This window comes from Gavia stellata, chromosome 3, assembly GCF_030936135.1.
Source record: "Gavia stellata isolate bGavSte3 chromosome 3, bGavSte3.hap2, whole genome shotgun sequence".
Lineage (NCBI taxonomy): Eukaryota > Metazoa > Chordata > Aves > Gaviiformes > Gaviidae > Gavia > Gavia stellata.
In genome coordinates this window covers 86,738,828-86,752,457 of record NC_082596.1, presented here as the reverse complement: position 1 = coordinate 86,752,457, position 13,630 = coordinate 86,738,828, and the positions used below count along the sequence as shown (strand labels likewise).

General features: G+C 34.2%; 1 protein-coding gene across 1 annotated transcript in view; it reads left to right on the top strand.

The window, feature by feature from the left end:
* The window catches only part of LOC104259843 (cadherin-10), a 64,813-nt gene that overhangs the window by 24,144 nt on the left and 27,039 nt on the right, over window positions 1–13,630 (top strand). Inside the window, exons 2-4 of the mRNA XM_059815675.1 lie at window positions 158–452; window positions 9,641–9,760; window positions 10,399–10,566. Coding sequence (XP_059671658.1) covers window positions 158–452; window positions 9,641–9,760; window positions 10,399–10,566 — 583 coding nt within the window. The remainder of the gene's footprint in view (window positions 1–157; window positions 453–9,640; window positions 9,761–10,398; window positions 10,567–13,630) is intronic.

Here is a 13,630-nt window from a genome sequence, read left to right as displayed (position 1 = left end):
GACTGCTAGGCAATGGTGACTGAAAATTACTTTGTTTTGTTGGTATTAAACATGTTTGTTGCACACAGAATGATTTAATATATGATAATTATTTTTTAAAAAAAAACACCTTTTCATTACTTCTAAATAAAATGCTCTTATTTTATTTCCTTTTCAGCTTCATTCTGATCAGGACAAGGGAGATGGATCCCTCAAATACATTTTGTCAGGAGATGGGGCTGGTACTCTGTTTATAATTGATGAGAAAACAGGTGATATTCATGCTACTCGGAGAATTGACAGGGAAGAGAAAGCCTTTTACACCCTGCGTGCCCAAGCTATTAATAGAAGAACTCTGAGACCAGTGGAACCTGAATCTGAGTTTGTCATCAAAATCCATGACATCAATGACAACGAACCAACATTTCCTGAAGAAATTTACACTGCTAGTGTTCCTGAAATGTCAGTAGTGGGTGAGTGTTTTATACTGAGGCATAAATGCCTGCTCTGTGTTACTTGATGAATAATTTCCCCATCCTCTGAAAAGTCAGTCATGTTCAGAATTCTACCTCATGGGTTAAGTATTTTTCATTTGGGTTTTTTTTGTTCAAATATTGAAATTGAACCATAAAGAGATTTTTCTGATTTGAGATCTATTTCTACTTGGACTATTCAAATTATTAATTTGCAGTGATTTGGAATATAAATATAAACAGAAAGTAGTTAATGGTGAATCACCTTCCTCCTTAAGAACTGTCAGAATAAGATCACTAAATTAGCCTGTTGAAAGCTCAATGAATTTTTCCTTTCATTTTCACTGGAGGTCGCCAGTGGTGATAAGCACTGAATGGAGAACTGTCTCTGCTTTCACCCTTTCTGTGGCTGAGGAGAGTTATATGTTTACTCGTGTGCTGTTGATGCACTGCCTGAAGGTAGACACCCTCTTTATTCTCTTTGCTTTCAGTTTTTTAGTGTATGGACAAATCCTCTTGTGCTTTCAGTTCCTCCCTTAACTCATTCATGAATGGCAGCTTCAAGAATCTTAAACAGCTGTTTGAGTTAATCTTTCTTCTGTTTGCAATGTATTTTCAGTCCCTATCTTAACTACAAAGTTGTGCCCTGGATCATGCCAGCTGGTCAGATTCATAAACAATAGCATTTTGGAATATGAGCTATTATTAATTAGTGCATACAATTCTTTAGGAAGAATTTTGAGAAGTTTAAAAACATATAGAGTCTCTTTTTAAAAATTAATATTCACGTATTCATTGTATAACTGTAGATATAATACTAATTTCTAAATTTTCAGAAAACACACACTAACTTCAATACCCATTTTGGCTAGAATTACTATTTTAATTACTACCACTGCCTGAACTGTATCAAACAGTGTTTGAGATGTTTTATATATACAGGTATTGAAGTTTTACTACTTACTTTTCTGGGCTTTGGAAAATGTTAAAAGAGCAAGAAAATATATAATTATTGAAAGAGAATGGCCTCAGCAAAGCTGTGCAGCAATGTGTGGAAGCATAATACTGATAATTTTCTATTCTTAATAAGATATTTCAATCTGCTTTTAGTTTGTGATTGAATCATTTTTAAAAGTCCCAACATTCAGCAAGCAGTTTTTAATATAAAGGAAAATAAAAAAAGAAAGAGGAAGAAATCTGACAGATGATTACACAGGGCTGTACTGGAATCCCATGAAACTAGACCACATAAAGAGGAGAACTGAAAAGTCTTCTTTCTTTACTGTTCCAAAATAGAACAAAATGTAATACAGATTTATTAATTTACTGATCAGTTCTCTAGAATCATGCATTTCAGTAAATGTATATAGCTTTAGGCAGAGCATCTTGAAAGAGCATTGCTGCATTTTCTAGAGAGGCATACGGCAAGATCACAGTAGGGTTGAAAAAAGACATGCTACAGCTTCTACTTTATTTCTCATGTTCTTTCTATAAATTCCAGAAAGCATTGCTTAAAATATTCTTGGAAAGATTTTGTGAAAATTACTCAGTGTTTTCATTAAATATTATGCTATTGTATAACATTCGGTTATAATCTATTGATTCCTAATTTTGTCAGTCTCAAATACATAAAGATCACCTTTTTCTTAAGTGTTCTCAAACATCCAAAACATTATTTCAATGTTTCTAAAATATTCAGGATGCAAGATTCCAGTGTATCTGTATGTGCACGTGGATCATACAAATTTTGAAAGTGTAAATTTTGCTGCACTGCAACAAAATAAAAACATGGTAAGAAAAAGAGATAAGATGATAAGAAAAATATCCAAAAAACTGCACTGATGGCTAAAAAACCAAAAAAGCCAAATACCAAAAGTATTAAGAGTATTAACCCTGTATTTTGCACAAATAGTTGTGCAGAAACAAATAGACTTTATTCTGTCAATAAAATTACCATAATTTAGAGACTTGTAACTAGGTTAAAATCTGTCATGTTCCTGGATTTTATAAATGTGGTCATTCAGCTGCTAGACTACTGACTACCTGATAGGTAGAATTTCCTTTTAGCTTTATGGCTTTTAGCTGTATGGCTGATCCCTAGAGGCATATGTTCATCTGTGGTCCATGAATGGATGACGTGATTTTATAAGATATTGCTCAAAATTGTTTCATTTCTTCATAACACTGATTTAATTTTCCAACTTAAACAAATCTACTCTGCAGTCTCAAAGCTAAAGGCTGAATGGAGAAGGGGAGAAATGTTCTAAAAAACTAAGCTGCATGAAACTTTTGAGGCCAATAGAATTTTAAAAAAAGAAATTTTAAAGTCAGTATGTTAAGTCTTCATATGTTGGTATAATAATAAAATATAATATCACATAATTACACAATATTTTTAAATCAGTATCTTTTTTTCAGACATCATACAATTCAAGCAGCCCCAACTTGAGTACTGTGTGCACTTTTGGGCGCCTCAATATAAGAAGGACATCAAACTATTACAGTGTGTCCAGAGGAGGGCAATGAAGATGGTGAAAGATCTTAAGGGCAAGACTTAGGAGATGTGGCTGAGGTCATTTGGGTTGTTCAGCTTGGAGAAGAGAAGGCTGAGGCGTGACCTCATTGCAGTCTACAACTTCCTCAAGAGGGACAGTGGAGGGAGAGGTGCTGATCTCCTCTGTCTGGTGACCAGTGATAGGACACGAGAAAATGGAATGAAGCTGTGTCAGGGGAAGTTCAGATTGGACATTAGGAAGAGGTTCTTCAGTGAGGTGGTCGGTCACTGGAACAGGCTCCCCAGGGAAGTGGTCATGGCACCAAGCCTGTCAGAATTCAAGGAGTGTCTGGATGATGCTCTTAAGTCATATGGTTTAGTTTTAGGTAGTCCTTCCAGGAGGAAGTTGGACTTGATGATCTTTATGGATCCCTTCCAACTTGAGATATTCTATGATTCTATGATTCTATTGATAGAATTATTCACTAAAAATGTATCTATATGTTTATAGAATGCCTTACATTCCTGCTACTGTCTGTGCATCCAAGTTTGATAGTTTACTATCAATCACTTTATCAGGTGGACACATACACAAACATTGCTTTTTAAAATTACAATTTATTTAAACCAACTATATAGAAAAAGATTTTTTTATATATAAGTATGATTGGTGGGTGGTAATAGCAAAATGGGGTGAGTAGCAAATGAAAAGGCATGTCTCTTTCACTACCAAAGGTGAAAGAGGACCTGCTGCAGATAAATGGTAATTTTGATCAGATGTCATGCCTTTTATTAGGGGAGACAACACTGGAACAATTCTTTTTGTTCATTGGTTCCAATTCTTTAGAGGTTGTCATCATCTTTTATTTCCTCTAGTTATCTTCTCTGTATTTTCACCATACAAGTGATGTTTTACAGATGTTAGATATTTGTTCTTTTTTTCCTTTGTTACCCTTTAAGTCTAAGTCAGTCTGTAATATGACCAGTAACTTGCAACTTGTATTTATGCCTTTGGGGCCTCTGGTATGTTATTCTTGGACTGCATTCTCAAGACCTCTGCTATCATCTCGTGCCTGCACTCTCAGTCCCAGTACGGATGGGCTTAATCTTACCTCTATTTTAAGAAGTGTCAAAAAAATAGTCAACTATTCTGCAGTTTTGCAACTAATGTTGTCTATTTGTACACATCTCTACTGTGACCACAGTGATGAGATGTTCGTATTAACTCTGTATGCACTCGTCTGAATACCAGAAAGAAGACAGACACGGTAGCATATCATACTATGGAATTTTACTCATATGCCTCATTGCTTTTAGAGTTACAGTGTGTAATGTAGATAGCAGCTAGAGTTCAGAGCTATTGGGTTTCTCTTCATACGTTTTAAGTTTCCAGCAAGGTTCATCAGTATACCACCATATCTCTGTTACTTAATAACTGAGTAAATTGGTGAACTTTTAATCACCGGTATTTCTTAACTAATTCATAAATGAAGGCTGTCATTGCCTGATGTCCTTCTTTCTTCCCTAAAAGCATCAAAAGAAGTACACAAGTATCAAAAACGTGCAAGAAGCATCAGCTTGAAATAATTGAAATCTGTGCACCCCTTGGAGTGCAGGTTTTGCTCCATCCTAAAATGCCCTGTACTATAAGGTACTACAAAGGGAGCCAGGAGGTAAGAAAAAGACTATTAAGTCTCTATCTACTCCCTCTGCACCCATCCTTAAGGTATGAAATCGTGATGTAGCCATATACCAGATGCTTTCAGACCAGAAACAGCAGTTTTGGTTTCTTCCTGAGGCTGTGGTGTTAGCCAGATGGATACCTGAGAATGTGGCTATTGCTATTATGAAATACAGTGTCTTGACAAAGGCCTATAAATTCTTTGTTGTCTTATTCATCTTTCTTCTGCTGCTTATTCATCATAGTAAAGGCAGAGATAAATGGGCCAAATTCAGGATCTTGCAGTTGGGTCAATATCCTAGAAGACTTCTTATTCTCCTGAAGTCTTTGTACTGATTACCAGATATTTTCTGTACTTTCACTTTTTTCCTTTCCTTACTTTCAAAGTTTATGACTCAGAATATTCTTATGGTTTTGACTACAATCTTCTGTTCTGTCCATCATATTCTTCACCTATCTATCTCCTGCTCATTCGAAGGTTTCTTTTCAGGAATGCAGATGAGTCTGTTTTCCCCTATACAGCTTTTCCTATGGATTTTGCCTATTGGTATATTTTAGACGAGCTTTCAGAACTTTCTGCTATTTAGACCTTTTTTTTTATCATCACATCCTTTCTTTTATTTGTTGATATTTCTCTATTCATCTGTTGTAGCCTATACATTCCCTAGTCATTCCTTATCTTTATTCCATCCTATATCTTCAGCGCTGTTTCTACTATCTGTCATGTTCCCTAGCTTATCTTTTCTGCTTCTGAATTAGGGTTGTAAATATATGCTTCATAAGATGTAACCTCCCTCTGGGTTTACATGTGAATTACAGGTTGGGTGTCCCACAGTTAGCCTGTCATCTCTACTTGTGGTTATCTTTTTGTCTTTCTCTTCAGACAGCATTTAGAGCTACTATGGCTTGGCTTTCTCCCTTGGCTTTTTGTACACTCCCTCATTAGTGCTGTACCACCAATTCCCAATGCTTAGTCCTCTCTGCCATAGCATTTATCTTACAACACTTCCTTCTTATTTCCTATTAACAAAGATTTTTTAAAATCTTTTTTTTATAGTTCTCTGACTTTTGCATCTTCTGATTTATAATTTCATAGTATTAATAATGACAGATTTTGAAAACTGAAATTATTATATTACATTTTTAGATTTTTTACAAAATCCAATTTGACTCTGCACACAAATCCTGCTGTAAGGAGAGGGGATGAAAAGGAAAAAAACCCAAAACCAAAACCAAAAAGCCCCCAAGATTAAACATTTTTTTTCTTTAAAAGGGACATCTTAAAAGAATTGGAAATATCCACTGACATGCTTGTTCCCAGGTAATTGTTTTCCACGTTACAGGAGTACCATGTAGCCAAAGACCTTTCTGACATTGACTTCTCTGAATATGCAACCCTTTCTACTTCTTCTCTGTTATTTTGCTTCATTAAATAGTTTATTTCAGGGGAGAACATGTGCCATTATTTCCTCTCTTTTCTGCTAGAAAGAGCAGAAAACGTCTATTAATTCAACTCGTTATTTGTATGGATAATTTACGGGGGAGGGTACTTGCTGTAGTTATATATCACATAATTCAGTTGGGGGTAAGGAAAAGGAAATATAAGTTTCAAATTTAGCTCTACAATGGGTATTCTGTGGGTCCTTTTTCATAGCTAATTATCTTCAGTGATTTTTATCTAATATGTCTACATCATAAATGCATTGTGAGGCCAAAGTCATTAATACTTGTATAGTATTTGAAGATGCTTGCAAGAAACACATTAAAAAGGGCCAAATATATTATAGTACCAGACCCTAGGGAGATTCAAACATTATAATTAAAATTATGTTAAAATATGCCTTCTGAGAACTACAATAAACTGACAAATGACTGTTTATTTCTGGGCCTAGCTCACCAACGTATAATTCTGGTTTATCATATACAATAAACTGACAAATGACTGTTTATTTCTGGGCCTAGCTCACCAACGTATAATTCTGGTTTATCATATAATAAAATTTGCAAGTATACAAGGGGAAAATCAGAGAATTCATATGTCTTATTAATAACATAGCTGGTGCCATATTATCCAGTATATTATCACTGTCTCCTTATGCCCTCCTATAGAGTTCAGATTAGGCTTTAGATCCTGAAGGCCGAAGACTCTTACCAAGTTCATTAGAAGCAATCTGTGATTATGTAAAAGACAGAACAAGACCCAGACTGGCAAGTAGTACTGACTAAGTCACACCCACACTGTAGTTTTTAAATCCCAGCACGACTGATCATCTTCAGTGCCTTGGAATTTCTGGTCCAGGTTTCAGACCAGAGCAAACAATATATGTGTAGTATCAAGCATCAGTGGTCTTCAGTGACTTCAGTGAATTGAAGCAAAGCAAAACAAGCTGATGGTTGACAGTTGATGTGCACAACATAACTGATATACTCCTCCTGTTCACTTCTTTGCGTGGTTTCTGTCAGGTTTTTCATAGGAATCACTGATTCCTCATTGGAAGCCTAGAGACCACATCTCTCTTCCTCTTATGAGCAAAGGCCAAGATCAAAGTGGTGACTTCTGCATCCTGAATGGTCAGCAGAAGTGTAGCAGTGCCCTTGCACCATGTTCATTGCAGCTAGAGAGAAGGATAGCTGATATGATTTGTTCTGTTTCATCTGTATGTATATTAAAATAGCATTAATAAATATATGTGCATTATGACACTCATAACTGAGGCAGCAGTAACTGTTAGACACATATTATGACATTGCAAATGGAAATCTTTTTAATTTATTTTAAAGCTACTAAACATGTTCTTCAGTTTTCTTCCAAATCATCCTTCAAAGTTGATTCCGCATGATTTTGTAAACTAAAATGAAATAAAAATATCATACAATTGACCTATTAATAAATACTGCTAGTTGGAACATACGAAGGAAATGTGACAATTAGAAACAAGAAATAATTCAGTTACACATAATAGAAACAAAATATCACCTTCCATGGGTTTGCAATGTAGACTTTTCTAATAAATACATTGTGCTGTTGTGATAGATGCCTTGATGATGACTATTCTCTTTTTGTACAGATATAAAATGGAGGATTTGTAACGCCATGTTGATCGGTGTACTTGGTGGTTTGATTTTTTTCTATTGCCTTTTTTTTTACTCGCAATACTTAAGTTACTGAACATTATTTGCTCTTATCTTTCTTTTACACAACACCTCTTTGCTATTTCAGAGCAAATACTCTTTAGGAGCAAGTATACATTCTAGCACTGCAGTTTGCTACGTACTAGGATGGTCCAAAAAGTGCATTTCAGAATCAAGGCAATACTCCTCAGAACTTAAATGTATTCAACAGAAAGGACTCTGTATCTTTTAACAGAATAGTTATATAGGCATATATCTACAAATAGGCTTCAGTGTGACTGAAGATATAAGACATTTGTGAATTGGAAACAGATGAAGTTTTTAGGACAGCTCTACCACTCCTACATTCTAATATTTTAAACATGTTCAAATTTTCAGTTTCAGCCTTAGTCTAGAAGATCACTAAAGCAATCATTAGTGCAGTGGAAATTATTCGTAATTTTCATCTTATTTTTTCATTATACTTGTGTAGCAATCTTTTATCTTTTTTTAATTTTATTTTGTGTTTGAGGCTTTGTTCTGTTAAAGCAGTGATTTATTCCATTTTAATATCAGTAATAATATAGCCAGGAATTTGCCTATTATGCCTTCTTTATGAGACGAAAGTGCTTTTAGGGACTCACTAAAACAAGTGTTTCTGTTCTGAAACAGTTGAAAACAGTTTCTGAGAACTCATCTCTGATTCAACAGTTAGGGACAGACTCATTCCATTGATACTGGTGCAATTGTTCACATGATTGAACAATTGACTTGACAAAAGCAGGTTTGCCGTCATCTTGTGAAATCCCAAACAAACTGAGAAAGCGTAGCATTTACTCCTATTTGCCTTCCTATGTATGTTAGAACAAACATGCAATGTAGTCAAACTATGAGAGGGAATAAATACTTGCGCCAAGTGGCTTGGATTTACAGGTGCTTTATTTCACAATATTTGACAGTATTTGGTGGAGGTAAAGAATTGGGATAAAAGGAGAAGTATATTTAAAAGTCTTCTGATCCTCAGAATAGCCCGTGACTAACCAGTCACATGCAGATGATGATTTATTTTCTTTTCCTTGGTTTTTTCACTGTTTTCCTATATACTTAAAATCATATCTGCACTTTATGGAGGTACAATAGGGGAGAGCCTTCTTGATACTTTATTTCTCTGGTGGAAGAGTTGAACAGGATGTAGAAACTATTTTGATTCAGCAAGAAATGGCAGAGGCAATGGTAAGCATTTCGTGTTTTGAAGGACTGCTATATTCCACTAAAATTTAGAGATGGTCTTTAGGATTAAAAAAAAAAAATTCTGGAGTCTAAATAACCAGCAGATTTCAAAGTCCATATGGCAGTATTTCTTCTGGTAGTATCTATCTATATTAACACTTAGAAGGTAGGGAGAACTGATGACTAGTTTTTCCCAAGTTCCAATGACCTATTTAATCACCTTTTTCTGCCATGTTCCTGCATGTGTAGTTTCATATCATGTTGACACCATTGGACAAAAAAAGAAAAAATCTATTCTAAGTAATGGAAAGCAGATATTTATTGTAACAGAAACAAATAAGCCTTCTGAAAAGAGGAAATGAGTACATATGTATGAAATTACTGTAGCTGGGTAAGTATAAAAATTCAGCTCAACCCTAGCTATTGTTTACCTTTGCTAATTAGATCTTGATCATACTTGTGGGATTAGGGAAGTTTAGATTCAATTTATGTAGAATAAGATCCTGAAATAGAGAAGAATGTACCTGAAGTTGACTATAAGATCACAAATATATTTGAAAAGCCCAATAGACATTGGCTGAAATTTTCTTTACAGTCTTCTCAAATGAAAATTGGTGTTCTTGGACCGCCACCTAGTACCACGTGAAACTAAGTTGACTTTGGATGTTTCAGGTACTTCTGTGGTGCAAGTCACAGCTACTGATGCCGATGACCCTTCATATGGAAACAGTGCCAGAGTAATTTACAGCATACTTCAGGGACAGCCATATTTCTCTGTGGAACCAGAAACAGGTCAGGAAAATTGTCATTATCTCCATTTACCATGAACAATAGACTTTTTCTTTCATTTTAAAAATCTTAGATCACCTAAAAAATTAATTTTAAAAACTAATTGAAACGAAATAATATTTCTTGCTTTTTTCCTCATAATTTATAATTCTTATAGTAAATATAAAAACTTAGAGTTATTACAGGTGACACTATGAAGCATAAGTATAGCTATATAGCATAAGTAAATTTACACTATGGACAGCTTAAGAATTTAAGTAACAACATTTCTGATAAAGGCAAGAAGATATGTTTGTGTCCTAGAAAATCTTGTTCTTTTTTTCTTAATGGTTCTACTTGGACTAATAACAGATGTTCTTTCTACTCATAAACCTTGTGCATAAATATCTTGACTCATTTTTAGTATTTTAGCATGAAATGTAAACTGGAAAGGGAGCTGTGATGTAGAACTAAGGTTTGTTTAACAGCCTGTACTGAAGACTATTTATAAAGCTTATGAACAGAAATTTGTACTTTAAAACATGAAATTAATATTTTAGAAATATATTTCACAGATTAATATAAAAAAGATGCAGCAGATTGCTACACACCAAAAATAAAGAGATTATTAACAATTTTTGTTTTTTCTTTATTTATTTAAGGCATCATCAGGACTGCTTTGCCAAACATGAACAGAGAAAACAGGGAGCAGTACCAAGTAGTTATCCAGGCAAAGGACATGGGAGGCCAGATGGGTGGATTATCAGGGACCACCACTGTGAACATCACTTTGACTGATGTCAACGACAATCCACCCCGATTCCCCCAGAGTAAGCTGCATTTAATAGTTGCCTTGCACTGTAAGAGCTTCAAACGAAAGAGTTAAGCAATCACCATCTGGTTTAATTTTTAGTAAATCTAGATTATGGTACACACATGAACAAAAGACTTATGTACTGATTTATTCACTATTATTAAAGCAGTATATTAAATGTTACAGCATTTGCTAGGAAAACAGTTACATGGTCAAATATAACTGCAGCAAACCTGGAATACTTTCCAATACTATGGGAGGGGGTGGTAGGTGGACTCATAAGAGCATTAGAGCAATGTTTTTCTTTTCCTTTACCTAGTGCTTAAATCCTACCCACTCCCCCCACTAGAAAATAAACCATGTAGTAATTCTAGGTACGCGGAAATGTTTGAATTGTAGTATCTGCTTAAATATTTAATCATGAAGAACATCGAAAAGAAATTACTTGAAGGGAATCAAACAGGTTTGTACTTTTCCAGTTACAGTGCTACAAAACCTAATAGAAAATTTTCTAAAGTAAAGTAAATAGCATTTAACTTTTTTTTTTTACTGCTTAAGTTTACCAAAGCCTTTTATTATGCTTTTTAACTTCTGATAGTACAGCTATCAAGACTTTGTATCCTTGAACTAAAATATAAAAACATTCTTGGCCTCTATGTAATATGGAAATATTAAACTATGTAAAGGTTAAGCATTTTAAATGCATTTGAAGCATTTTGCACATACTGAAGTTGTAATATTTGCAAGATGGTTTGGACATACTTAATAGCTAAAGGATTTAGAGTATCCTCACCACCCATTTTTTCTTCTGTGTAACTACTGAATCCAGTAGTTACTGACAATCAGCCTTAAGGCTCAAAATAACCGAATCAGCTTCAAATGATTCTGATTTTAACATGCTCTTTGTGGGACAAATGGAGTACATAATTTTGTTCAATTTAATACTGTAGTTAATTTATATGTATTATCTAAGATATTTATCAGCATGTGATTTCATATACACACTCAAAATAGAAAAATCATGAAGAATGGAGTACTTACAGTTTGTGCATTTCCACACAGGTCCTATCCTTGACAGAATTTATTGTTAATTTGTCATATTATGTTGTTTTTATTTCCACAACTTTTTGATTTATTATTTTTCTTTTTCCATTTGTATATAGAGGATTATGGTAATTCCAGTGTTGTGTATGTGAGGAATGCTGTATTACTTCTCTCTGGACCTATTGAGGAAGACTGTTCAAAGAGGTGTCATGTTCAAAGCTTCATGGAAAAGCTAATTTCAACAGTTAAATTTAAGACAACTTATAAGTATCTAACATGCATATTTATGCTCTTGGGTTTTTTTCTCTTGTTTCTTAAACAGTGTGTTAAATTGATGATGGAATCAACTTCCTAGACCATTTTTACATGACTTATCTGTCAGTCCAACATCATATTTGAGACAGATGAGGTTCTGATGTAGCATCCCAGAAATATCTCTGCATTTTTCTACTAATGTCAGTGTAAATCAGATGTGACCTTTGCTTTAAAGAGACTTTTAGTCTTACTCTCATGGGATTTTTTGTTGTTGTTGTTTTGTTTTGTTTTTCTCTACTTTCTCTCTGCCAATAGTTTTGCTAGATATAAATGTATGTTTCACTGGAAATGAAAACTAAAACATTTATAAAGCTGACTCATTTTACTAGATATATAAAAGTAAAAATAGATATTGACTTTTTAAAAAATCTTTATATTTAATCTCAAAATGCAAATAGATATTATAATGATTCCCATTTTTAATAGAGTTCAATGAGACTACTGGAATTGAAACTGATTAAGTTAAATTTTTCTCATTCTGTTCCATTAATAAAAAACAGGTGTGTATTAGGTTTGTAAGACAATCATATTCGTATCAGATTTATAAATTACCAGGAAAAATATTAAATGTCTGTTATGTTTTCACAGGACTCAGTAGCATATTACAGCTACATGTTTCAATAAAATGTTTCATAACAAATTAAACTTCTCCCACAAGAAACTCATATTAGAGCTGTGGAAAATTCTACATATTGTATTTTATCATACTTTCTCAAAAAAACCAAAAGAGCCATTAACTCCTGTTGTTTAGATTACAGAGCAAGGACACTTCAGAATATTTTTCTCTTTTTAAAGATTTCCTGAAAACCATATAGGTAGCAGTGGCTGTTGTTCTGAGGAAGCATGATGAAATTTAAAATGTTATCAAGGTTCTGCACAGAAAGGCCATCAAAGACCTCAGATATCAGATCTCTATTTCAACTGTAATCTTTCCAAGTGTTCTCAGAAATAAGGAGATGGTGTTGACCAATGATAAATGGAAAAAGTGGTTAATGGACTTAGGAGCCTGAGTCTGACTGAAACAGTGCATCTGATTTATGGCAGCCCATGTCTCCTGTGAGACTATAGCCTGTATTACTCTATAAAAATATTTACCTTTACATTATGTTCCTATTCAAGAGTAAATGGGAAGAAGTATTTCCAGACACAAGTGTGTAGACTTTAATCTTCCAGCTGATTTCCACTCTCCTTAGTGTGTGGGAAAGCTTTTACTTTCCTTGATCCTCCCATTTTTATTCTTCAGAGAGAAATGAAAGAACATCACTCACTGGAGTAAATGCAAACAGTAAATTACGCTCCTTAAGGAAGAAAAGAAGTGAGAGAAAAAGGATTAACAGCAGAGTTTTGCAAGAATAATTCTAGTTTGGTGTAGTTTGTGTTCTGATACAGTGTCTAAAGCTGCACTGCAACCCATACTTAGCCAATGCATTAAATGTCTTCAGTGACAAAAATAATAAAATAAAGTGTCTCATACTATGGTAGAGATTTCTATAAATGGATAGGTTAGACATAAAATTATCTTTCAGATGATAGGTTTCTGGTTATTTTCACACTCTGTTTCCACTGACTTATTAGCAATTCAAGATATGAGCTCTTAGCACTAAATTAATGAGTTGGGTATTGCAGTGGGAGTCAAAGTAGTGTCCACAAGGCATAGCTTGGGGATGTAGTTTTAAGCACTCCAGAAAAAAATGGGACTAGTTGACACACCATAAAACTAA